General features: G+C 43.4%; 2 protein-coding genes across 3 annotated transcripts; one reads left to right on the top strand and one right to left on the bottom strand.

The window, feature by feature from the left end:
- Positions 1 to 464: 464 nt before the first annotated feature.
- On the bottom strand, positions 465 to 21,599 carry slc16a6a (solute carrier family 16 member 6a). 2 transcript variants are annotated; one of them, XM_083635534.1, is made up of 6 exons: positions 21,482 to 21,599; positions 4,832 to 5,094; positions 4,377 to 4,520; positions 4,108 to 4,236; positions 2,741 to 3,712; positions 465 to 2,229 (listed from the first exon to the last, which is right to left on the bottom strand). In XM_083635534.1, exons 2-6 carry the CDS (start codon positions 5,079 to 5,081, stop codon positions 1,949 to 1,951), a joined length of 1,776 nt encoding a protein of 591 aa, XP_083491660.1. In that variant the 5' UTR covers positions 5,082 to 5,094; positions 21,482 to 21,599; the 3' UTR covers positions 465 to 1,948. The 2 variants fall into 2 exon arrangements, with proteins under 2 accessions (XP_083491660.1, XP_083491661.1); XM_083635535.1 differs by lacking the exon at positions 21,482 to 21,599 and adding an exon at positions 9,975 to 10,046.
- arsg (arylsulfatase G) lies at positions 9,324 to 26,054 on the top strand (the record flags this gene model as incomplete). The annotated part of the gene is made up of 11 exons (XM_083635538.1): positions 9,324 to 9,351; positions 13,403 to 13,633; positions 14,103 to 14,338; positions 15,042 to 15,153; positions 15,720 to 15,866; positions 21,703 to 21,917; positions 22,024 to 22,104; positions 22,394 to 22,502; positions 22,970 to 23,090; positions 24,000 to 24,090; positions 25,774 to 26,054. The coding sequence occupies exons 2-11, from the start codon at positions 13,416 to 13,418 to the stop codon at positions 26,052 to 26,054; spliced, it is 1,611 nt and encodes a 536-aa protein (XP_083491664.1). The 5' UTR covers positions 9,324 to 9,351; positions 13,403 to 13,415.
- Positions 26,055 to 26,855: the final 801 nt, after the last annotated feature.

Raw genomic sequence — 26,855 nt, 5'->3', positions numbered from 1 at the left:
AGCTGCAGCTAAATTGTCAAATATGGCTGTCTGCTCGCTGCCTAGGCACTTACAGTATATGTACGGTACTTAACTTAACTTAACTATCCTGTGTGCACAAAATTGTGAGACTAAACTCCGGCTAACACCGGATATATTATATTATTTGTTTATTAAGTGGCCCCTGGCCCCCTGTCATTTTACAAAAGTGGCCCCTGGGCAAAGCAAGTTGAGTATCCCTGTATTACGGTAATGATTATAAAGATAGTTGGTCTGTTGAAAAGGAAAAGAAAGCAGGTCTAAGCTAGAACAGATTCTGTTCTAGCTTAGACCTGCTTTCTTTTCCTTGTTCTCCAATTCTATGATTTAACTGTTACAGCCCAGGTCCAAAATGAGCACAGAGCCAGCTCATCAATAGAACTATTGGTTACTCATAGTGATACAGTATGTCAGGAAATAAGAGGCTCCGTACATTAGGATTATTAGGTATATTGGGAAGCTTTAATTTGAATGAACACATTACAAAAATATTTTTGTGAACATTTCATATCAATTATTTGACACGGTGCAATTTCAGCTTCTCGACAGTTTGATTAAAAAAATATATATATATATAATACACACACACACACACACAGAGGTATAAAAGAAACAGTATTTCCCGAGCTTTATGTAAATTCCAAGATAACATCTCTTCCAGTAGCTTTCATTACAGAATCACTGCAACTTGCTACATTATTGCATTGTGTTTGTTTGTTTATATACTACACAGTTTAATGGCTATTGTCATGTCATTGATCACCAGTGTATATGAGTTCATCAAGTTTATCCCCATCTCCTCTCATGAAAACACAAGAGCACCAGGTGTCATGTGACACCATCGTCCATTCACAGCAACACATGTTCAACTACTTTCAGCTGGTATTGAACAGTATATTCCTCAATTGTAAGGTTAAAAAACAGTGTGCTACAGCAGGTATGTATTGTAAGGTAAACATCTCCATATTGTGATCTGAAAGTTCTCATGGTTCCTCAGAGACGATCTCCAACGGCAGGTCTTATCTGGCTCTGTGTCTATGGGTCTATGTATTGATCTGGCAATATTGGTCTTTAGGGTCTTTCCCTACCCATCATCTTGTTTAAAGACCACATGAAGCGGGTCTCAGAGAGGGACGGTGACGTATCAGACTGATAACAGATATTGCCTGAGATGAAAGAGGGTTGAGAGGCGGGCCCTAGCGTGTCGATTTGACAGTTCTGGGCACTGGAGTTGGCGTTGGCCAATCCTGGCGTGTTCCGCCCCCAAATCGAGCATGTTCTGGCGCTACGCGAGTGGGCTCCGGGAGAACCAGGCAGCCGGCTGCTTGCGGACATGCCGAGGCAAGAGTGCTGCCTTCCGGCTTGGAGCGTCGACTAGCCACGGTAAACACAATATTGGTGGAATGCGAGTTTAACGAACCAGTTACATGTGATTTGCATTCTACATCAAATGAAGACATTACCGTTTGTTTTATTTTGTAATATGTTATACTTATTGGCCACGTTATTAGTCTATGGGCTAGAAATTCTGCCAGGTTACAGCGGGTTAGAGGCACTAGGCGGCCATCTTGCCTGCAGAATTTTCTCCTGGAAATGAAGATTGATTGACAGCTGCCATGTCATGATATGATTGGTTGAAATGGGGTAGAAATTTGACAGTACTTCGTTACGTCACCATACTGTAGATTACAGTTATAAATGGAATCCTGAAAAATGAACTTTTGATGTGAAAAAGTGTGAAAAACTAAAGAAATTAGTTTTCTGTTGTTTTTGTTGCATACATTATTAAATAGGTGTATATAATATATATATATATTAAAAAAGGTGATTTTTGGGTCCAGCTGGTCTTTCAGCGCTCTTCCAGCAGCGGTCTTCCTCCACCCTCATTATGGCTTCACCCCTTTATTATCCTCAGAACTATGTTTTCACCTCAAGCACAATCGGTCACTTCCCGGCTCTTTCCTGCGGTCCCATTCTGCTTGTGGTCCGATTGAAGTTCATCTACTCCCAAGCAATGCTGCTCTCTTCTTCTGTCCTGGCTCTGTTCTGCAGAGTTCCCTGTCCCTCCGTGCGTGGCCTGGTGGCTCCTCTGGCAGGGTAATCCTCTCTTAGCAGACTTCACCAAACCCAGGAACACGGAGCCCAGAGCCATGCCCGCCGCACACGAGTAAAACGCTGAGCCGTAGTTCTGAGTCACATCCACCAGGACACCTGGGGGTAGAAGAGGGTACAGTGGAAGTATTAAGAAAGAAAACATCTATTACTGCATATTAAGATAGATCTAAGCCTCATCAAATGTGATCAATCCGACGCCACACAGACTATGGTTACACCTGGCATTTCAGTGTGATTTTTGAGATGTGATTTTAAGAGATCAGCAAAATTGTACTTGATTCATGGACCAAGGATTACCTGCAGCTCTAAAACACCTCGTTAGAAGTTTAGAAATCCATTTTAGAAGCCCCTCTCTTTAAGCAATTAATTGCCTCTACGATTTGGAAATTGCAGAAGTTCATATTGTGATTTCAGCTCTACTCATGACTTTCTCTCCATCTCTTTACATTGCTTGTGTGCATGGTGGCTGGATTGAGTCCACACTACGTAGAATTCAAATCGCTTTTTTGTTCCATCACTTAATGCATGCCGGTGTGATCAGATGATGAAAGTTGCATTGAAGCGCACGCGTCACTGCAGCCAGTTTCTGGTACGACATCATTCTTACCTCCCAGCGGGGGGCCGGCCAGCCCAGCGAAGCTCTGTATGAACACATAGACCCCAGCAGCGGAGGACATCCTCTGTATGCCCACCACATCGTCCTCAGCCAGCAGGGGGATGTGAGTGCACGATATGGTTCCCATAAAGAACCCAAACAAGGCACAGCACACAGCCAGGCCGTAGAACTCCCGCACCAACGTAAAGGTCACTAGGACCAGAGTCATGGAGATGATGCACGCCAGAAGCACCAGCAGTTTCTTCTTCTTCAGCCGGTCCCTGCTCATGGCCCAGCCGATGGAGAACCGCCCGAAGATTTCAGCCACAGCCATGGTGGAGAGCATGTAGGTGGCGCTCTCCCGCGGCACGCCTCGACTCACACTCAGCTCGATGATGTAGAGTGGAGGGGCGAAGAAGCCGAGCGTGGCGAATAGCCCGAAGAGAGAGTAGCAGATGAAGCTACCTTCTCTGAGGATGGAGAAATCTAGAAGTTTATTGTTCTTTGTCGATAAGATTTCATCCGCTCCTTCCCTTGTTCCCTTCTCTGTATCTCGGTTGTTTTTCTCCCCTTCCTGATCAAGTTCTTTACCCTCTGCCTTCTGTGCTGCCTCTAGCCTTTCTTCCTTATGCAGTAAAGTCCTCTCCTCTTGGCTTCTTTCACCCGTCTCCTTCAGAGATTGGACACCAGAGTCCACAGAGTCTCTGGTTAGCTCATTGTCCTGACTGTGGGAGAAGTTCTGCGCGTGCAAGCTCTCCTTTGTAATTGAATCTGCTGAGTTTGTGCCCTCTACGTTCTCCTGCATTCTGAGGGCTTCCAGTTCCTTTGGGGACGGTCCGTCAGTCTCTGCTCTGGGCTCCTCTGCTCTGGGCTTGATCACGATCGGCCGAAGCAGAGCTCCACAGACGATGATGGATCCCTGCAGAGCGCCGATCACCACCATGGTGTAACGCCAGCCCATCTTGTCCCTCAACGCAGAGTAGGCTGAGAAGTGAGAAGAGTGAATGAGGGAGTGTTCACTGATCAAACTAAAGAAACAAGACAAGACTCGACAGGTCATTTTAGGCTTAGACTGATACTGTATATCAGTTTGCCAATCAGGCCGATAGTACTGGATATCGGCCACTGTCAATATGATGGGAGGTTCTACTCTGACCACAACTACATAGGCTAAAAACACTCTGTGAAACCTGCAATGAAATGTTATTTTGTTGGGATATTGTGGACCTTATAAACCCATGTAGGTCTCATCCGCCACCCCAAAACACAAAATACACCTACATTATATGCTTTTCATGAGCCACATACACACACCTCCGTAAGTAGGCATGTTTAAAAAAGGAATATCTAAAAACATCAGGGGTAGCTCACACACTCACCAGGTGCCAGGGCACACATGGAGAAGGACTCTCCAGTGGAGGCCACAGCTGTGACCAGAGCCCGTCGACGGGTAAAATACTGAGACAGGATGGTCAGCGTGGACAGGAAGGTCAGACAGTAACCCAGACCTGTGCAGGAAAGAGACAGGACACTCATTAGTCCTCTTATTTACAGACAAGTTGACAAAGGACACGCCAGAAGCACCTCACTTGATATTATGAGGCAGGGAGAGAGACAGAGAGAGACACAGAGAAAACCAGTGCAATACCTGCAACTACTCCAGTGGTGATGTACATTTGATTGATGGAGGTGGTAAAGGCTGTGGCAATGGTTCCCGTGGCGATGAGCAATCCTCCAATCATAACAACTGGTTGGGAGCCAAACCGGTTGGTCATCACGGAGCAGAGGGGAGCTGAGGACCGGTGGGGAAATATTATTGTTAAAACGTCGTAGACAATGCCTGATAACGGACACCAAATACATTTATATTATTATTTATTGTTAAAACGTTGTAGACAATGCCGGATAACAAACACCAAATACATTTATATTATTATTTATTGTTAAAACGTTGTAGACAATGCCTGATAACAAACACCAAATAAATGTATTGTCATTATGTTCAATCTCACTTTGTCCCTGTTGTTGATTGAATAGCTTCTTTCTCTTTTTTTTGCTTTCTAGGTTGTGTTGCATCCACTTAATGACCTCTGCTTCACTCACCAGTGAAGGTCATGACGAAGACACAGATGGAAATGATCCAGGAGACTCGGCTGTTGGTCTCCCCAAACTCCTTCATCAGGACCTGGAGGAAGATGCCGAAGATCTTGATGGTGCCGTAGGTGAAAACCTCCACCAGGAAGAAGGCCAGGGCCACCAGCCAGCCCCAGCCTCCATCCGGGGCCTCTGGGTACACGTTGGGCCCCAGGATCCTCCCCAGGAAGCTCATTCCTCTGAACACACACCCTGCCATGGGGGAGGCTGAGCTAGGGGAGAAAAGGCATGGAGATGAAACTGGTTAGTGGTGAGTATGTGTGAAAATAAGCTAGTCTTAAAGGCTATCTGACTGAGGTATAAACTTTGTGAAAAACTTTCGTTTTTTTTCACACGTCAATATTTTCCGAACATATATCAGTCAATGCAACCGTGCATACCAACAGTGAAGTTTCGCTGAGCGTTATTGTGGTGTTTACACAGTCGATTTTTCAGAAATTCGCTTCCGACGTGTACACATCTGTTGCTGTGATTTGACAGCCTTTAAGGTTTGTGGATATTTTAGTCACAAAGCATCAGCCACCAGCCAAATTACATTTGAACACGTCTTAGTTTGATCTTAGATAAACCAACACTATTACAGCCATATTCTCGGTTTAAGAAATTAAAAGAATCTCATGTTATGATGGGCTACTTAAATATAAACAACCAGCATCAAGAAATTACAGCCGCAGGCAAACCAGAATAAAGTGACACCAATATGTGAGATATTACTCACTCTGCCAAAAGATCTTGTGTTGCTCATCTTGTCACTCAGAATAAGTTTGTTTGCTTCAGTTATGCAAATTATCTGACTATTAATATCTGCTGGCTCAGCGCTATTATGCTAATCACTGTATGTTGATGTGACCTCTCTTCTTCTGTTGAGCGTTATGGCGGTTGGCATCCAAGTGTTGCATTATTAATCACCAATGACATCACAATTGCTCGTTGTCATCGGGGTGACATCATCGGCCACTTTCTTTCCTTCGTGGGGACATAGAACTGTATGACATCTGGCCACTTTCTTTTTTTTCTTTCTCCCTTAGTTGCTTTTTCTCAATATATCTCTTCAATATTTATTATATTTTCTGTTCCTTTGTGCCAGTAATCAAATCAACTTTCTTGGTTGTTTGCTTTAGAATTTAGATCCTCCAAGGTGGCTGCATATTTGCATTGTAATCATCATCATCATCATCATCATCATCATCATAATACATAAAATCAGTGACTTATGAAACCACCGACCGGGCTAAGCCTCGGGCACGGCGGCCTCTGGGCAACCGGCTTACTTCGGCGCGCTGAATTCGCATGTGACCTGTGACCTAATTACCTCACCTAAAAACCACCGACCGGGCTTGGCCGCAGCGATACAGCGGGCACTGGGTGATCGACCAATCCAGCTTGCTTCGGCGCGCTGAATTAGCATTTGGGACCTGAATTTTGGAATCACCACGGCATTTGCCTTTTGGAATCACCACGACCTGGACCAGCCTCCGTGACTTACGCTCAGGCAGCGCAGAATGGAACGCTTGTTCGAGCGGCTTGCCGGAGCATTACTACCGCTGGCACTATTTTGCCGGAGCATTACTACCGCTGGCACTATAACTTTAGACTTGCCCCACCTCGCGTCAAGTGACTTACTGCTGCCGCTATCATTTTGGGGAGGCCACCACCAACGAAATGCGATGTAACAGCTACTGCAGGGTTTGAATGCCATGCGCTTACCACTTGAAGCCTAGGGGAGGAGGGATATTTGGGCAGATAATATGGCGGCCTGCTTCGGTCGGATGTAGGCCGCGTAGGCTGACGCGGACCAGCGGCCCATCTGTTGCAGGGAGGCTGAGGACACCCCTTGCACGGTGGCTGATTTGGCCGCGCCGATCCTGAAGGAGTGACTGGAGTAGGTCTCCGCCGGGAGGTCACACGTCTGGAGGATCCGCTTGAGGTGATGAGTGCACCAGGGTTTTGTCATGTGATGGTGGGGTGAGATGAGGAACAGAGGGGCAGATGGGCCAGTCTGGGGTCGAATTCCTACGTAGCGGGCCATGGAAGCAAAGGGGCAAAAGGGGGAAGAGTTGCGGGCAATGATGATGGAGCAGGCTCTGCCCGCTTTGGTGTGTTTAAGGGAGAGGCTATAATGGTCGAGGTGAAACTTTAGGTTGGACAGGGTCAGGAGGGGTCGAATGATGCATTCTAAGAGGGAATCTTGCAGGGGAGAGAAAATGCCATCTCTCGTGCGCCCCAGAAGCTGCCGCAACATGGGGAGAGTTATGGGACGCCTAGAGTCAGGGGCAGTCGGGAAGGCTTTGGCAATGCCCTTCAGCAGAGCTGTTATTACGGGCATGGAAAATAGACTGGGAAAGTGAGGGTCATAGCGCCTGGCATGAAATTGGATCCCCGCCACCAGGCTGCGGACGTAGGGGGGACGGAGATGGCGGACGGATACGCAAAAAGTTATGAAGGCGCATACGTTGGGGGTCAGGACTGGGAGAACGGGGAGATTGAGCACATGGTAAGACAGAGCTACTCTTCCTCCCAGGGAAAGACTGCCCTCTCGCAGATCTCTCCATCCCCATTGACAACACCAATGTACTTCCCTCCCAAACAGCTAAGAACCTTGGGGTGATCCTTGACAACCAGCTGTCTTGCTCAGCCAACATAGCTGCGACAGCACGCTCCTGTAGATTCTCCCTCTACAACATCCGCAAAATCCGTCCCTTTCTCACAAGAGAAGCGACTCAACTCCTGGTCCAGTCACTTATCATCTCTCGCCTGGACTACTGCAACGTGCTCCTGGCCGGCCTACCTGCCACCGACATCCGACCGCTTCAGCTCATTCAGAACGCTGTAGCCCGTCTGGTATTCAACCAACCAACCCAAATTCTCTCATGTCATGTCAAGACTAAATACACACCTTTTCAGGCTCCATCTGGGCCCTTCTTGATCTCACTTCTTTCTCTCTTTCACAAAAAAAAAAAAAAACTACTAACCTAAACTAAACTTGTACCACTGTTCCTTCAGAAGTTGTAGTTGTCATAGACTGTGCTCCATAGTTGATTGCTCTATTGCTGACAAAAATGCCCCCCCCCCCCCCCCCCCCCCCGGTAGGGGATTCTTCAAGAGTCAAGACGTTGGTGGTGGACTGGGGAGGTGGGTGGGGCGAAACACAGCTTCAGAGGATGGGATACGATCAGCCCAGGTCCAGCGACCATGGAGGTGAAGGATCAGGAAAAGAGGACGATGACACGCTGAGCATGGCTATATGTATTGCCACGTCATAGCCTCGGCAGTGACGTCATTACCAACATCATATTTGCATGTTGACAGGGGCTGATTGGCTATTGAGGATGGGGTGAGATGAGTCAGGAGGAACACGTCATAAGGGACGTCACACTAGGCTTCACAAATGGCATGGCGATTAGTTCTATGGCATGGCATTATATGGCATGGCAGCATGGCAACTAGTTCTTTGGCGTAATGACTCCACGGTAAGATGCCTCTCTTCTTGTGGTGAGAGAGGAGGGCATCTGCTCGGACTAGGATAGAGAATCTTAGGTTGCTGCAGCACCCTCTGCTGTTTTGTATTGGAATTGCAACGTCAATAAAAAAAAATATTAAAATGTGTTTTATGCTTTATACTGCGATATTTAGAGTTTAGTTGAAGACTATGAGCAAAGCAAAAGAGGGTGGAGATGTTATTTTTGATGTTTGGTTTAAAAAGATGATAAAATATAATAATAATAATAATAATACATTCAGTGTTTCTGCCTGTTGTAGTGTAAACGACCAAAAGGGTGAGCAGGTGGTGACATGAAAGTGAGTGAGAAAAGGAGAAAATACTGAATAATTACATCACAACAGTATAATCCTAATGTTAATTTAAAATGAGATATTCCTCTAAATATGGCTAAAAAAACATCCAAACGTCCAAAAAACATAAAATGTGTCTCCCCCGGGAATCTCTTCTTTGCACCACCCCCTACCTACATAAAAGGAGTTCCAGCGTCCCTGAGCTAGGCTATATTATATTTTGTAGTTAAAGTAAACTGTTAAACTTTGTCTGCTGCACTGTCATTTCATTTGTTGGTTCTAGATTGTTGGTTATCACACTGTCTGCAGCTACAGTAACATTATTTAAAAATAAACATTACAAGTTAGATTGTATCACTGAACACCCCCCCCCCACACACACACACACACACACACACACACACACACACATAATGGCACAAAAAATAAGTTGGGGATAACAATTTTGGCAGTGAGACTAACCACTGTGAGACTGATCTCAGACAGTGGTTAGTCTGTAGTCTCACAGTGGTTAGTCTGTAGTCTCACAGTGGTTAGTATGTAGTCTCAGACAGTGGTTAGTGTCACTGCCTCCCTCCGTCGCTGGAAGCTTGATGACGTCGGCGGTGCGTCTGACGACGTGAGCCTACACTACTACAAGTGAGGCAAACGGGCTACAAGCGCCACTCAGATGAGAGGTAACGTTATTTGATTTGTTTCATATTTCCCACTGTATTACTAGCCTACTGTTACCTCGCCACGTGTAGCCTAATCCTGTCAAGTAAAGACGTGGAGGGGGGAAATAAACACTCTCTGAAACGGCCATATTGCCGCCTTCTTGGCAACTGGTCAGAAAACACTGCATGCCTTGATACACCTTTCTTCTTCTTCTGCTACTTTAGCGTTAAACAAGACACGTCTTTATGTGGAAGGGGTGTGGAGCCCTCCGGCATGCTTCCTGTGCATTCCTGTGCTATTTATTTAGGCTAGCGAGTCTCAGTCCACTGAAGATACTGTATGGTGTTTTAGATAGCGCGAAGTTTTAGAGAGAGAGCGAGCGGAGGCATTGTCCCTCCGCGGCTCATGTGGCCATGTGGATTGTGGACAACACGACTTTGAAGACAGTTTACAGACTGTGTAAGTAGCGTTACAACTCTTAACTTAGCCTGCCTATTCTGTTGTATTATTAGCCGTGCGTTGGCTAGCCTACATTTAATGCATGACTTATTAAAATACTTTTGTTTTCATATTAGTAATTTGACTCAAACGTGCACACACGAGTATAAAAAGCCTGTATTTTAATAAATAGTATGTTTCTCACCTGTGTGTTCAGATTCAGAGGGAAATAATTCTTGTCTCGACCGTCCTGCTGTAACCCCGCTTGCGTCGCGCTGTGTGAATGAATGACCTCCTGTCCCATACGTTTACTCTTCTCCACACTCAGTGTTGCCAGATACAGCTAATGGTTCCCATGTTTACAGCCCAAAGACTGTTCCAAAACCGCCCAAACAAATGCATGTCTATGGAAACAAGCGACTCTGCCCGAGCCCATTTCTTCTAACCTTGCAAGGCAGCTGCGAGATCATCACCATTTGGCGGCGTCAGGTTACATTTTCCACCCCGCACAATGCAACCAGACACAGTCCAATTCGGTCCAATTGAGCGTAAAAGCCGCCAATTTGGCAACACTGTTTCCTCTCTCTCTCGCTCCCCCCCGTGTGTGTGTGTGTGTGTGTGTGTGTGTGTGTGTGTGTGTGTGTGTGTGTGTGTGTGTGTGTGTGTGTGTGTGTGTGTGTGTGTGTGTGGAGAGCTGTCTTGCATCCTACAGCTTCATAGCAGTTCACAGGTCACTCATGTAGGCTACCCATCATCCCTATGTCAGTGGAAACTCAATGGAAGTTGGTATAGGACCACCAACACACAATGAGTTAGCTTAACTTCCACCTCAGACTTCTCCAAAACGATTGAAGTTGAACAGATACATTATTTTAAAGCTTAAAAAGAGGCAGAAAATGTCTCCAAACAGCTCATGGAGCAGAAGCCACGTCCAAACGACTGCAGGTCCAAAAGTCCAACATCTCCCTCCTTATCTCCTAAAGTACATTTTCATCACGGACAAAGCTCTGCTCGTCCACACACTCTGGTCTACACTGTAGCAAGTCTTTTGCCGCAGCTCTTTAGGGTGTCGGGACCAACAGTGTAATCATTTGGCTACAATGCTGCAAGAGGTGTTTCGAAATGTGTTGTAACTGTAAAAAACATGGGCATCTCGGTAGTGCATCGGTAGATTCCCTGCCCATCAGAGGGTCGCAGGTAGCCCGGGTAAACCCAGCCTCCACGTGACATAAAATAGAATCGGCTGCACAAAACACTCTTAAATCCTGTGCTTATGTTTTCCTTAAACTGTTTAGCCTTAAGGAATAGATTTAAGGGTGTTTTGTGCAACTGATTTTATTTTATAGACACCTTAACTCAGATTCTATTGGAAAATCTTAACTTAAGGTGCTTTGTGCAACCGGATCCTGGTATGTATTCCTAAGCATGCGTCAATAGACTGGATATATCATCCTTTTGTTATTTCAATCATGAGACACTCGTAGGAAGTTTTAACAAGCTTTATTGAATCAAATAAACAGTTTAAGCGTGGCGTATGACTCCATGATATGACGCTCCTCTTGATGTGAGGGGGGGGGGTGTCAGTGCTGTATGAGATAGAGAATCCCCCCTATGGGGATTTTGTTTTTACAGGAGCCATAACATTGGTGGTGATCAGGGGAGGGGGTGGGGCGAAACTTTTGCTCCGGTGATGATGAATGGCTTGCTGGGATGCTGGCACAGATGTGAGTGATGACTGCACAGATGTGATTAAAGCTGTGGTGATGTGGGCTTTATATAGTACCAGGAGAAGGGCATTTATGACATCAGTACTGACGCCATTCAAGCAACTGACTTCACCTTGCAATGGTGACGTCATTAGAGATGGTGACGTCATTAGTGATGGTGACGTCATTTAGTGACGTCACTTGGGCAGGGAGTTACGACCCTGAATGACGAGGGGCATGAACAGCATGGGGTGCTGTAAACTATGCTGTAGACAGAGGTTAGTCTTCCATGATTGAAATATAGTCAAAGACAACACTTCAATCATGAGAGACTTGTAGGAAGTTTTAACAAGCTTTATTGAATCAAATAAACAGTTTAAGCGTGGCGTATGACTCCATGATATGACGCTCCTCTTGATATGAGAGAGGGGGGGGGGGGGGGTGTCAGTGCTGTATGAGATAGATAATCCCCCAAAAGAAATGTAAGTTTTAAAACTGGGATAAAATGAATACCAGGGGGGTCATGGAGCTCGCCGGGGTATGCACTAGTCAGGTCATGGGCTGACTGGGAATGCTATGAATGCCGGGATGATGATGGGCTGACTGGGGTTTTTAGGCAATGGCAGGGATGCATAGGAGTTTGGATGTGAATTGCCCGGGCATGGGCGCTTTTATGGGAAATGGGAGAGTTTGATCGCCACCAACGAAGTGCTTGCTTCCTATCAGTCATGGAAGGAGGGATCTTTGGGCTGATAATATAGCATTTTGCTCTGGTCGGATGTAGGATCCATAGGCTGATGAGGATCAGCGGCCCAGTTGTTGAAGGGAGGCAGAGGACACCCCCTGCACAGCTGCAGATGTGGCTGCCCCGATCCTGAACGAGTGACTGGAATAGTTCTCTGCTGGGACGTTGCATTTCTGGAGAGTTGTCTTGAGGTGATGAATGAACCAGGATCTAGTCATGTGATGACGGGGAGAAATGAGGAAAAGGGGGGCCAAGGGACTAGTTGGGGGTCTGATTTTAACATATCGGATCATGGCCGAGAAGGGGCAGAAAGGAGATTGAATACGAGCAATTATTATAGAGCAGGCCCCGCCCACTTTGGCATGTTTCAGGGAGAGACTATAGTAGTCGGGATAAAACTTTAAATCGGAAAAAGTCACGTCACGTGAGGTGTCGAAAGTGGAAGGGTAACGTAAATTAGCTGATTCTGAGGAACCCATAAAAGCCAGAGAAAAAACACACTCTAAGAGAGAGTCTAGAAAGGGGGAGTAAATCATGCCATGTCTGAGGTGGGTTAACATGTGCCGCAACATGGGGAGAGTAATGGGACGCCTGGAATCGGGGGCGGACGGAAACGCTTTTGAAATGCCTTTCAATAGTAGTTTTACTACGGGATTTGAAAATAGACTGGGAAATGCTGGGTCAAGGCACCTGGCGTAAAATTGGATGCCTGCCACCAGGCTGCGGACGTATGGAGGGCGGAGGTGGCGGACATCTATACAGAAAGTAATAAAGGCACATACTGTGGGAGTGAGAACGGGGTGAGCGGGCAGGTTGATGGAGAAGCAGAACATGGCAAACATTCGCCAAGCCGCATCATAAGCTTTGGTAGTGGAATTGGCCAATCCTTTCCTAAAATAGGACTGAGCTCAGTTGAGTAAATGGGTGAGATGGGGATCATGATTTAGGAGAGGTGAGGCCTGAAAATGGGGATTTTGCTCTATGAGAGAGTGAGAGGGTAGAAAAGGAAGGGTGTGGCGTTGGAGTTGAGTCGGCTTGTATAAAATAGAGAATAGATATTAAGAAGCTCATAAGGCTTTTTTTATGAGCAATTATGTTTTTTCAGGCCTTATTCATTCTGATCTTAACTCATTTGACTGACATTTGATTAGCACGTGAACAGTTTGTTCTTCCTCCATGCAGGATTTGAGCCAAAATGGCGGCAGGTTTCAGCCTGCTGCTTGTGTCTGGCATGCTGCTCTGTGGACTGCTGCTCCACCGGGCGAGTTGGCATGGAGCCAGGCCCAGTAGCACACCCAACTTCATCCTCATACTGGCAGATGATATAGGCTGGGGCGACCTGGCTGCCAACCAGGCTGGGGCGAGGGCAAACAACACGCCACATCTCCACCTGATGGCTGAGCAAGGAATCAGGTACTAGAGTTAATTTATTGGCCTTATTATTGATTTTGTTATAAGAAACTAAATATATGTTTCATGTTATATCGTGAAAAACGTATTAGAACCGAACATCATATTATAACTGCAACATATACTGTATGCACAGGGTTGATACTTCAAGTCAAAGCATGAAGGTAAAGTAGGATGAACCTGCGATATATATTGATATCGAGAAAGATCCTTATGATTATTGTGATATTGATTTCAACTATATCGCCCAGCCCCAGTATATCTTATTTGTTCTGTTCTTTCTCTCCCTTCTCCCCTCCTGTTCTCTCCCTTCCCCCCATCCTCTCTGTCTCTCTCGATATAAGATTGTTCAATCCTGTTTATTGGTCGTGTTTAGCTAGACTTAGCTAGACATATTCTCTGCAAAGCCCTCTGAGACATGCTTGTGAATTAGGGCTATACAAATGAACATCAACCGACTCGATTTCTCCAGGTTGACAGACTTCCACTCCCCAGCCTCCACCTGTTCCCCATCCCGTGCGTCCATGCTGACGGGCCGCTATGGCCTGAGGAACGGGGTGACCCATAACTTTGCTGTGGGCTCTGTGGCAGGCTTGCCTCTGTCTGAGGTCACCTTGCCCCAGCTGCTACAGAGGGCAGGCTATTACACCGCCATGATAGGGAAGTGGCACCTCGGTCACCGTGGGCCCTATGGTCCAACTAACAGAGGTGAGTGGGAGGAGCTTATTTTCACCTCAAAGCCAGCTGAACGCAGCAGGCTCACATCAGGCGGAGTCGGGTGAATTTGGGATTTTCACGTAAAAATACATCCATCATATCTGCCTACATCACAAATACATCCATCATATCTGCCTACATCACAAATGTGAGAGTTAGGATTCGTTAGATCAGAGGTTCCCAAACCTTTCAGACCAAGTACCACCATGTGCCAAACTACATTTCACAGGGACCGCTTCCACTGCGTATACCAACAATTTGTCCCCATAAAACATTAAATCACAACATAAGGCTACTGGTTCCAAACACACACACACACACATACACACACACACACTTGCCAACATTAGGCTGTGAAAAAGAGGACCCCTTTTGAAGAAAAAAAATCCCTTGCCAAAATTGTTTGTGTTATTTAGTAGGGATGCATGATATATCTGCAATCATATCGGTATCAGCCGATGTTAGTCATTTTTTAACATATCGGCATCGGTCCGATGTTGCAATGTAAATCTATGATTTATGGGCTTTTCCAAATGTTTTGGAAATAAAGAAACGTATTACTTTTTCAAATTCACAGTGTTTACATGTGTTTTTCAGTATGTACAAAATTTGACTATCATAGAAATGTGTTTTTACACAGATCATGTTGAGCTTGCTTGCAGTAATGTTTGATCGCGTGTTTGTCTCCTGGCAGGTTTTGACTACTACTTGGGAGTTCCTTACAGTAACGACATGGGCTGCACAGATACGCCCGGATACGACCTGCCCCGCTGCCCTCCCTGTGGCTCAGGTGCACAGGTATCCAGGTGTGGCTCTGTGCTTATGGTATACACACTTCCAGATCGCTCTGGGACAATCTGTCAAAGTTTGTGAATTTGATTAAAATGGGGGGGGGGGGCTTTGAAAGCTTTTGAAAATGAATAGATGGCCTTGACAGTACTCGATTTTTAAACTAAGTTGTCACGATATAACAGAGATTTGAATAACAGCACAATATAACAGAGATTTGCATAACAGCACAATATAACAGCAGTTTTAAACAGTTTTAAAATGAACGATTTCAACAGGATTTCTTGACTTTACAATATCCTAGTAAATAAATAAATAAATAAGGCCTATATGTCTTTGACCAATGACATCTCTGACCCCAAAACATGCCAACGTTGATGTCCACATGTCTTTTATGCATTTCTCTATTTTTGGGTTTATTTTCACCTTTTGGCTAATAATTTACCATGCTGACAGACTCAGGAGCCCTATGGGTTATATGAGTTCAGTGCCGCTCCCCCTGTCTATAACCCTGTCCCTGTTTGAGCCCTGCACACACACACACACACACACCATTGATGTGATGTTTTACTGCCATGCTTAGATTGAGGAGGAGCGTACACGGGGCCTGTTATTCCAAAGTGGGCCTTCCCCTGTTTGAAAACAGCAGCATCGTGGAGCAGCCTCTGGATCTGTGGACGCTAACACAACAGTACACATCTACCGCAACCCGGATCATACGCAACGCAAGGTACACCACAGCTGCAAGTCTATACATAAAGAATAATCAAAATATATATTAGCATCATGATAGTATGTGTTATGGGCATCCAGAAATCAATAGGTCCGATTCCCCGCAACAGCTATGTGAAAGAGCCCTTAGGCAGGACCCTACATGGTAGCTTGTTGCAGGTCACTCTGGATAAGCACTTCAGCTACATCCTCATGTGACAATCAAATGCATACAAACATACAGTACATCATGTTGTCAGTCATGAGGTTGCATTGGTTTGAGCTAGAGTCCAAGACTTTGAGCTAGAGTCCAAGTCTTTGAGCTAGAGTCCAAGTCTTTGAGCTAGAGTCCAAGTCAAGTCTTTGGTCACAAGTCCAAGTCAAGTCTCTGCTGGATGCCATCTGGTCTGCTTAGAACACGCCATAGCTAAAACTAAGGAATTCAAAGCATGTACTGTATTATCTTCACTCCGTTATCTATTAGCATACAGTTTCAGCATTGATTAGTTGACATTATTATTAGTAGATATTTCCATAATAAAATAAAAAATGTTCACAAGTCCCAAATCTAAAGTCTGAGCCAAGTCTCAAGTCTTTTAGGACGCGTCTCAAGTCAAGTCTCAAGTCACTGTGTGTGCAACTTAAGTGCAACTTGAGTCCAAGTCGCAAGTCCAAGTCCCCATCTCGTCCGTGCGTGCGTGTCTATCCACAGATAGGGTATATAAGTTTGAAACCATACATATTTGCCATACATTTGACAGACTACTACACATTCCAGACAAAAGAGAGGGGCGCTTCAGATTTTCCAACAGTTGCCTACAGCTTCCTGCAGCTGTGCTAAGGGAATGTGCCTGTATTCTATCATGTGACTAGCCTGTAGTCTATCATGTGACTAGCCTGTAGTCTATCATGTGACTAGCGCAGCAGTTTTTCAGTCATGCGCAACCATGAGCCATTCTAAGCAATCAGTACAGGAGCTGATTGTACTAATGCTGCGTTCCCCAAATGCTTCCTCCTTGGAGAAATGCAATGGAATGGTTCTGCAAGGGGCAAGGTTTTCCCAAGATGCAGTTCTCTGACATGGCATAACTTTATACTTTATAGTCCTCAAAATACACTTGAGTTCAGTATTCAGCAGTACAGTACATGCCCTTAAATCCATCACAACACCGCTGTGCGACTGCTAAACGGAAAAAAAATCAAAATTCAAAGTTGCAATTGCAGATGCTAACATTCTATGCTAACGAGCTAGCAAACATTGTTGTCATAATATTTTTGATTGATTGATTGATTGAAACGATTTATTTCAAACAGTTAAAACAATACATAAAGTGAAAAAACAGTAAACATAACAGTCTAATAGACTTCATCAAAAGGAAAATACGTAAACGCAAACATAAAAAAGGTGAACTGTTTGAAAAGGGGCAGGAAGAAGCCTAGGCTTATCGAGTCCTGCCCCCCAATCATTCATAAACAAAATCATACATCCCTATATTATATGCATATCCCACCTCTCACGCTCCTCCCCACATGCTCATGCATACACATACATACATATATATGCATGTATATACACAAACGTACACAAACTTACCCATACACATACATCATAAATCCACCTACAAATCCCTATCAATACCCATTCCCAATAATACAATCCAACATTACCCCAAAAACCTAATGTTTTGATATCAACCTGTGTTGAACCAATGCATCCAAGAATCCATCCAATGTATAGAACAATTCTTTACATAATGTATATTACAATATAATTTACATCATGTACACCATATATTATACATTATATGCATAATAACCTCATTACACATACAATAATTTTTATACATATACAGTATGTATATCATACATATATGTATATTAATGTACAGAATACACATCAGACCAGGTACATACACCCACCAATAACACAGTAATTCTCTACCAGGAAGAAAAAAGGACATTGCCAAAAAAACAGTAAAGATCCTAGTAACTCAAGATTCAATGTATTTCTTGATTAAATATTTTTTTAAATTAGATTTGAACATAGAGATACTAGAGCTTTCTTTGATCCTGTCATCCAGTCTGTTCCAAAGAGTCACCCCATAGACTGTAATACACATGCTCTTAAGAGTAGTGCGAGCACACGGCTGTTTCAAATTATATTTACCTCTTAAATCATAACCTCCTTCTCTGTCTGCAAACATTTTTTGAATATTACCAGGAAGTAGATTGTTCCTCGCTTTGAACATAATTAGTGCAATTTTCGAATCAATCAAATCCTTCAGTTTCAATGCATTTGACTTTATAAATAGTGCGTTAGTGTGTTCCAAATAACCTACCTTATGAACAGTCCTTATTGCTTTTTTTTGCAGTGTGCATAATGTCTGAAGGGTACTTTTATAGGTATTCCCCCAGACTTCCGCACAATAATTCAGGATGGGTAAAATAAGCGAGCAGTACAGCATGTACAGTGATTTCAGGTTCAGAATGTTTTTAGTTTTACCTAGGACACCAATATTTCTTGACAGTTTAGAGCATACAAACATAAACTTGGTTTTCTTTAAATTTAGCGATAATTTGTTCAGGTCGAACCACCTCTTTAACTTTCCCATTTCTGATGAGACAACCTCCAATAACTGATGCAGATTCTCTCCAGAGCAAAAAATATTGGTGTCGTCTGCAAAAACAACAAATTTCAGAATATTTGATATTCTACAGATGTCATTAATATACCATATGAACAATTTTGGACCTAAAATGGAACCTTGTGGCACCCCACATGTCATTTCTAAGCAAGTAGATCTGAAATCACCTACCTGTACAAATTGCTGTCTGCTCTCAATGTAGCTTTTCAGCCAGTTGAGGCCCACTCCTCTAATACCATACCTCTCCATTTTCTTTAACAAGATGTCATGATCGATTGTATCAAACGCTTTTTTTAAGTCTATAAATACTCCTAATGCATACTAGGGCTGTGGCGATTCACTTATCTCCCGATTCGATACTATCACGATTCTTGGGTGCCGATTCGATTTATATTGCGATTCTTAAGTATTGCGATTCTACGATTATTGCGATTCGATATTACGATTTATTGCGATTTTTGTTTATTTTTTTCTTTTATTTTTTCAGTTTGTTTGCTTTTTTACACTAGATTAGAACATGGGAAAAGTTGAATCATACACTAGAGACTGTATATTATATATCATGAGTAGGGCTGGGCGATATAGTTAAAAACAGGGGCGGACTGGGATCATAATTCAGGCCGGGCATTAGATACCAAGCAGGCCAGGCCGATATGGGCCAACGCACGTGAAATTTGGGCCGTTTGAAGCCAGATTTGGGCCGTTTGAAGTCCCAATTTTACAATGAGATGCACCCACTTTAACCCTGAAGTGTAATTATTACTTCAGACTAACTAATAAAGTAATAAAACCACTAGTAAACCAGTAGGCGGCGCCTGGCCTGCTGTTCAGTGAGTGGCCTGACTGCAAGCACCCAAAAAAAAAAAAAAAAAAAAAAAAAAAAATTTTTTAATTTGCGATTATCGATTCTGGAATAAAAGATCGATCCAAAAAATCGTGACATTAAAAATCGCGATACTTAGGTGAATCGATTTTTTCCCCCACCCCTAATGCATACTTCCTTTTATCAATGAAGTTGGTTAATTCTTCAACCAACTCCATCAAGGCCATAGAGGTTGATCGGTTTGTTCTAAAACCATACTGACTATCAATAAGCAACTGATGTTTATCAATGAAATTGTCCATCCGCTCAACAAAAGTTTTTCCAGTATTTTTGAAAACTGCGAGAGTAAGGAGACTGGCCTGTAGTTGGTGAATAGATGTTTATCACCAGCCTTGTAAATCGGTATCACTTTAGCTGTTTTCATCTTTTTAGGAAAAGAGCCTGTTTTGAAAGAGAGATTGAAAATGTACCTCAATGGGTCAGCTATTGCAATGATTACTTTTTTTATTAAAGCCATGTCAACTCCATTCTCATCTGTGGACATTTTGTTTTTGAACTTGTGGACAGTGTCAATGATTTCCTCTCTCTCGACCTCTCTCAAGGAAATAGAATGAGGGTTACTTTCTCCAAGGTATTGGGCAAAGCCTCCCTCTTCTGTTTGCTTGATTTCCTTTGCCAGATTAGGCCCCACATTCACAAAAAAGCTGTTGAAATCTTCAACCACATGGTTCATGTCTGTAATTTTAACATCATTTTCAATGAAGTGATCAGGGAAGGCAATGTTTGTTGACCCTCTGCCTATGATTCTGTTCAATATCCTCCATGTCCCCTTAGTATTATTTTTGTTATCATCAAGTATTTTATTATAGTAATCTTTTTTACATTTTCTAATAATATCTATTAATTTATTTTTATATTTTTTATATTTAATTTCTGCTTCTATCTTTCTATTATTTATGAATTCTCTATACAGGGTGTTCTTCTTTTTGCAGGCATTCATTAGCCCTTTAGTAATCCAGGGGCTGTCTGTTCTGCTGGATTTCTTCCTAATTTGTTTCATTGGGCAGTTCTTGTCATACAATAAAAGGAATGTTTTTAGAAAAGAATCATAGGCTGTGTCAACGTCCACTGCTCCATACACATTTTTCCAGTTTTGAGTTAATAGATCCTCCTTAAGAGCATTTAGCACTTCCTCCGTCTTAACTCTCCTGTAGGTGGCCTTTCTTTTCTCCTTTTTCACTGTGTGTTCACAGTAAAAGACTACAAAAACCGGCAAGTGATCGCTAATATCATTGAGCAACAAGCCGCTCACCAATTTTCCATCCATATTATTGGTGAAGATGTTATCAATCAATGTGGCTGAGTGTGAAGTTATTCTGCTGGGCTTATTTATAATAGGATAAAGGCTCATGCTGTACATTGCATTTACAAAGTCCTCAGTCAATGAATGTTGATTGGGATTTAGTCAATTTATGTTATAATCTCCACAGATGTAGGTGTCCTTTTGATCAGTTTTAGAAAACCAGCTCTCCATCAGCTCCTTAAATGCTCCAATACTAGAACCAGGAGCTCTATACACACAGCTAACAATGACATTCTTTTTTTTACCCATGTCAATCTCAATTGTTAAACACTCACACACATCATCAATTGCAGCGGTCATGGAGTCAACAACGCTGTATTTAAGATTACTCTCTATATATAATGCCACGCCCCCCCCCCTCTTTTGTTTATTCTATTAATATAGTTAAGCTCGTATCCATCAAGTTCAAAGTCAGCTCCTTTTTCTGAGCAGAGCCATGTTTCAGAAATAGCTACCACATTGAATGGTGTTGTGAAATTACCTAGATATTCCTTTATATTTGTGAAGTTTGTGTAGAGGCTTCTGCTATTGAAATGCACAATGGAAATACTCTGGTCTAGATTGATATTATTCTTAAACTGATCCTCCGTGTAGTAGCTGCAGTTGTTATTCAGACTCTTAAAGAAGTTGGTTTCCGGGTCCGTATCATTATCAGTCACATTCATGGTGAAATAATGAAGATCTGAGACAACTTGCTAAAAATAAAAAATAAAATAAATAAAATATGTGATCACACACACAGAGTGAGTGTCATTATGTATTAAGTATTGTAATTAATTATCTCGGGCGCCCATGTTTCTTACCTTGTTTTCTGAGCAGGACCAGCCGGATATTTCCAAATTCCAATGTTGAATGGAATGCAGTGTAACTAGCTCACCATCAGCCAGAGAGGAGTGAAAACAGCTGCTAGTGTTGCTTTAGTGTTGAACCTGTAGACTCTGGGCTCATAATGACACACAGTTAAAGGTGTGTTTATCAGTGAAGGTTGTCTGTCACTGTGTGATCTTACTGCTCGTCTTCCCAGGGAGCAAGGACAGCCCTATCTGCTCTACATAGCTTTGACCCACATGCATGTCCCATTGGCCCCTCCCCACCCTCCGGATGCCCCGCCCACCGCCGGCTGCCCAGACGATGAAAGCGTGTACGCTGCTAGCCTGCGAGAGATGGACAGCCTGGTGGGGGCAGTAAAGAGCGCTTCAGATGCTGCAGACAGAGACAACACTCTCATCTGGTTCACTGGTAAGTCAACTAAACACAGCTGATGTCACGTCATTGTTAATCCTAGACCTAGAACAACCTGTCTTATGCATACATGCTTTTGGGTGTATGCGTGTGTTGTGTTTAGGTGACAATGGTCCCTGGGAGCAGAAGTGCCAGTACGCAGGAAGTGTAGGGCCCTTCAAAGGGAAGTGGCAGACCAGCAGGGGTAAAAACAAACACACCACCTTGGTCAAAAGTGTGACAAAGTGATATTCAAATCTCTCACAGAGCTACTGATGCATCTAGGCAAACCAATCTCTCACAGAGCTACCGATGCATCTAGGCAAACAAATCTCTCACAGAGCTACCGATGCATCTGGGCAAACTCTTTTCAAGTAATCTTTATGAGAATGAACTCACGTGTTAAATTACAGCTACTGAGCTTTGGCTACTGTATATATCCCAGTGCTGTGAATCAATTTATTCCTCAAGTCGTCTGTTGCTGTTGGTTTCAGGTGGGGGTTCGGCCAAGAGGACCACCTGGGAGGGGGGTCACAGGGTGCCAACAGTGGCCTATTGGCCCGGCAGGATCCCTGCTAACACCAGCAGCTCCGCCCTGCTCAGGTATTTAGAGAATCATTTCATTTTCCAAAGACTTCAAGACGAGTTGAAATCACACAAGACATGTTTAAATCACACAATACTGGGGGGAATAGCCTGATCCTCCCACACGCTACGTTGTGCTGGTGAAACTCCTCACTGTCAAGTGAAAAGAAGCGGCTGGCGACTGCACATGTATCGGAGGAAGGATGTGCTAGTCTATGGCTCTCCCCAGATCGGCAGAGGGGGTGGAGCAACAACCGGGACAGCAGGGAGAATTAGCCAAGTGCTATTGGGAAGAAAATGGGAGAGAAAAAAAAAAGAACGTGCTTTTTACAAAACCATTTACCAGACAGAGCGAGAACACAGAACAGGATATTCAGGAAGAAAACAAGAGAAAAATTAACACGTGAAAAACTCTCCTCTCCTCTCCTCTCCTCTCCTCTCCTCTCCTCTCCTCTCCCCTCCCCTCCCCTCCCCTCTTCTCCCAGTGGAATGGACATCTTCTTGACCCTGCTGTCCCTGGCAGGACTCCATCCTCCCTCAGACAGACGTTACGACGGCATTGACGTCACAGACGTCCTCCTGCATGGTCAACACACAGGACACGAGGTTCAAACACCAAGTCTTTATATCCAACTTCTGCTTATATCAGTCAGTTTCCTAATGATGCTGGCGGCGAATATCCAGTTGAGTTAAAGGAGAATTTCGGTTTTTTACACCACGGTCCTCATTTCCAGGTTAAAATATGATGTTTTACTCACCGAATTAGTTTGGCTTCATTCGGATGCCCACGGAAGATTTTGAGCTCCGAGTAGTCTCCTCAAACAGGCTATAACGAGAGCCTGCGGCCAGCGTGGGGCATGATGGACGGGAGTGCACGCGCTCTCTAAATGACACTTTTTCTGTCAGATCACGGTTCATTATGGTTGTAAATATAATTATTTAGCTAATAGCTAGAAGCTAAGCTAACAGCAACACAGCAGTCAGCGTTGATCTGCCCCGGATGGGGTTACAGTGCCCATCTTCCCCCTCTGTGAAACCTTCTTCAGAGAAACCACAGAAGGGGGAAGATACGCACTGTAACCCCATCCGGGGCAGATCAACGCTGACTGCGGTGTTGTTGTTAGCTTAGCTTCTAGCTATTAGCTAAATAATTATATTTACAACCATAATGAACCGTGATCTGACAGAAAAAGTGTCATTTAGAGAGCGCGTGCACTCCCGTCCATCATGCCCCACGCTGGCCGCAGGCTCTCGTTATAGCCTGTTTGAGGAGACTACTCGGAGCTCAAAATCTTCGTGGGCATCCGAATGAAGCCAAACTATTTCGGTGAGTAAAACATCATATTTTAAACTGGAAATGAGGACCGTGGTGTAAAAACCCGAAATTCTCCTTTAAGGCCTTATTCCTAACTAGAAATGAGACATATTGCCGCGACGCGCGCTCATTTCTAGCGTGCTTCGCTTGCGTGCGCGCCTAATTATAGTAATGAGATGATCTACTCTTTTTGCTTGTAGTTCCTCTTCCACCCTAACAGTGGCGCTGCGGGGAAGTTTGGGGACCTGCAGACCGTCAGAGCAGGGAAACATAAAGCCTTCTATATCACAGGTAAACCTCAGGAGTACAGTTTATTTTTTATAATAATTTTGTAGAATTTACGTTTCAAATACTGTGATCACATACTGATGCACATAATACAAAGTGGAACTACAGTAACTCCTTAATGCTTTAAGATGCTAGAAGAATTTACGGTATTTTAAATAGGCTGTATAGACATCGAAATATTTGCTAATTAATGCATTAGTTGACTCAATGATCTCATTAGCATAAATGGTTATGTTCAATATGTCCTGGTGATGGCAGGACATTATTATTACTTTATTGCAGGTTTTAATATTGACATTCAACAGACGTCCACTGTTCCATTCATCCTGCCACATTTATACTTTTTTATATACATATATACATAACCAAGAAAGTTTTTTATATACATATATACATAGCCAAGAAAGTTTTTTATATACATATATACATAGCCAAGAAAGTTTTTTATATACATATATACATAACCAAGAAAGTTTTTTATATACATATATACATAACCAAGAAAGTTTTTTATATACATATATACATAGCCAAGAAAGTTTTTTATATACATATATACATAACCAAGAAAGTTTTTTATATACATATACAGTATACAGAGCCAAGAAAGTTTTTTATATACATATATACCGTAAATTCCGCACTATAAGCCGCACCGGAGTATAAGCCGCAGCAGCAAAATTGCCTGTTTGTTACATAATATAAGCCGCACCGGACTATAAGCCGCAGGTGTTTTAATGTTTTTTTTTTTTTTTTTTTTTTTTTTTTAATTGTGTTTTAATGTTTAATTACCATATGTAAGGGTTCATGCACAGAGGGGATTGTCGGGAAAGAGATGGCTGTTTGAGGAAGCTCCCATTTATTAACATTTCAACAAAACAACATAACACAACACCACCTGTGTTTTTTTTTACAGTGCACACAGTGTCCGCGGTGTGGTGAAAAGAGGGCAAGAGAGGAAATTAAAACAGAAGTGGATTTATAGTTAGAAAGAGTGCTAAAAAAGAGAGTTTTTTTTTTTTTTTTTTTTTTTTTTTTTGAAAAAATCCATAGATAAGCCGCACCGTTATATAAGCCGCAGGGCCAAAAAACGGGGAAAAAGCCGCGGCTTATAGTCCGAAATTTACGGTACATAACCAAGAAAGTTTTTTATATACATATATACATAGCCAAGAAAGTTTTTTATATACATAACCAAGAATGTTTTTTATACATAACCAAGAAAGTTATTTATACATAATCAAGAAAGTTTTTTATATACCTATATACATAACCAAGCAAGTTGTTTATACATACGGTAACCAAGAAAGTTTTTATATACTTATATACATAACCAAGAAGGTTTTTTATACATAACCAAGAAAGTTTTTATATACAGTACATATATACATAACCAAGAACGTGGGGAAAAGAAAGAAAAAGAGTGACTCTTGTTACTGTTTTCTGCAACAGCAACTACAATAATAATAATAATAATAATAATAATACTAACAACAAGCACTAATAATAATGTTAGGGTTAGAATTACGACATCATTTTATGAATTTTTTCTCCCCCTTTCTCCAATCCTCCATTGAGAGGCATCTTGCATGTTGGCAGGCCATCATTATAAATAAGATTTTGTCCTTTGACTTGTTTCAACAAAAGTTGTTGACCCCCCCCCCCCCCCTGCTCCCCCCCCCCCAGGTGCAGCGGCAGCATGTGGTGGCGGCTCGGGGAGCCAGCAGCTTCATGACCCGCCATTGATATTTGATGTGGAGCGGGACCAGGCTGAGGAAACCCCGCTGGAGACACGGACACGCGAGTACCAGGAAGCCCTGGAGGGGGTCGCCAGGGCGAGAGAGGGGCTGTTATGGGACATTGCCACTGACCAATCGGTGTCCACAGCTGACTACACTACAGACCAATCGGCAGCCCCCTGCTGTGACCCACGACACACTGCATGCCGTTGCCACATGCTGGGCTGAGGGTGGGAAGACACACACACGCACACACAGAAACACACACACAAACACACACACACGCACACACACAAACACACACACACGCACACACAAACACACACACACAAATAGCAGAAGAGGCATGCAGACCTCAGCAAACAGATATAACCAGTTAGTGATTTATGGGAAGTTCAATGTTGAAAACCTGGATGCAGCAGGGTGGCGTGTAAACAACCGCACGGAGCAATGATAAGCAGATGGTGGAACTTTGACCAGTTGATACAGAAGAGGCCTGATGCAACTCTGAACTCTCTGTCAGGTCAACTCTCTGTGAGGTCAATACTTTGGGGAAAAACACAAAACATTAGTCCACTAATGCGGAGTCATTAGAGATCATTCCTTTTCAGCAGAGATGCTCACGTGTCTCTTTTTTTTTTTTTTGCAAGTCCAGGTCAAGTCTAAAGTCTTTGAGCTAGAGTCCAAGTCAAGTCTTTGAGCTATTAGTCCAACTTATAGATATATCACAGCTATTTTAAAAACAAGTTGTAAATGTATACGTCATGGTTTTCAGTTGCACTATGCGCCCTCTGGTGGATGTTGTTGGGTATAGCATACTTGAAGTGACCAAGCGATCTACCATTTGGTTGAGAAAACCATTGAAGGTTAATCATGCCCAAAATAACCATGGCTTCTCAGCCCGCCACCCAGTGATGTGAACCCGACCCGCAGTGTTCTTTTCCACATGGTGGTCAGGAAGTCAGGCAGGCAGGCAGGTAACACTGAGATGTCGCTTTGTCAACGTCTCACATACTGGAAGTGGTAAGA

The sequence above is a fragment of the Poromitra crassiceps genome (genome assembly GCF_964638095.1).
Source record: "Poromitra crassiceps genome assembly, chromosome: 4".
Taxonomy (NCBI): domain Eukaryota; kingdom Metazoa; phylum Chordata; class Actinopteri; order Beryciformes; family Melamphaidae; genus Poromitra; species Poromitra crassiceps.
Note: the sequence above shows the minus strand (reverse complement) of the source record. Positions and strands in the feature narration are given on the sequence as shown.

What these genes read in the sequence shown, in the direction of transcription:
- slc16a6a (XM_083635534.1), bottom strand. Translation starts at nt 5,081, where the DNA reads ATGGCAGGGTGTGTGTTCAGAGGAATGAGCTTCCTGGGGAGGATCCTG. An exon ending in CACCACTGGAGTAGTTGCAG is followed by an intron (nt 4,237 to 4,376) that starts GTATTGCACTGG and finishes TTTCCTGCACAG; the next exon opens with GTCTGGGTTACTGTCTGACC. An exon ending in CATGTGTGCCCTGGCACCTG is followed by an intron (nt 3,713 to 4,107) that starts GTGAGTGTGTGA and finishes CTCACTTCTCAG; the next exon opens with CCTACTCTGCGTTGAGGGAC.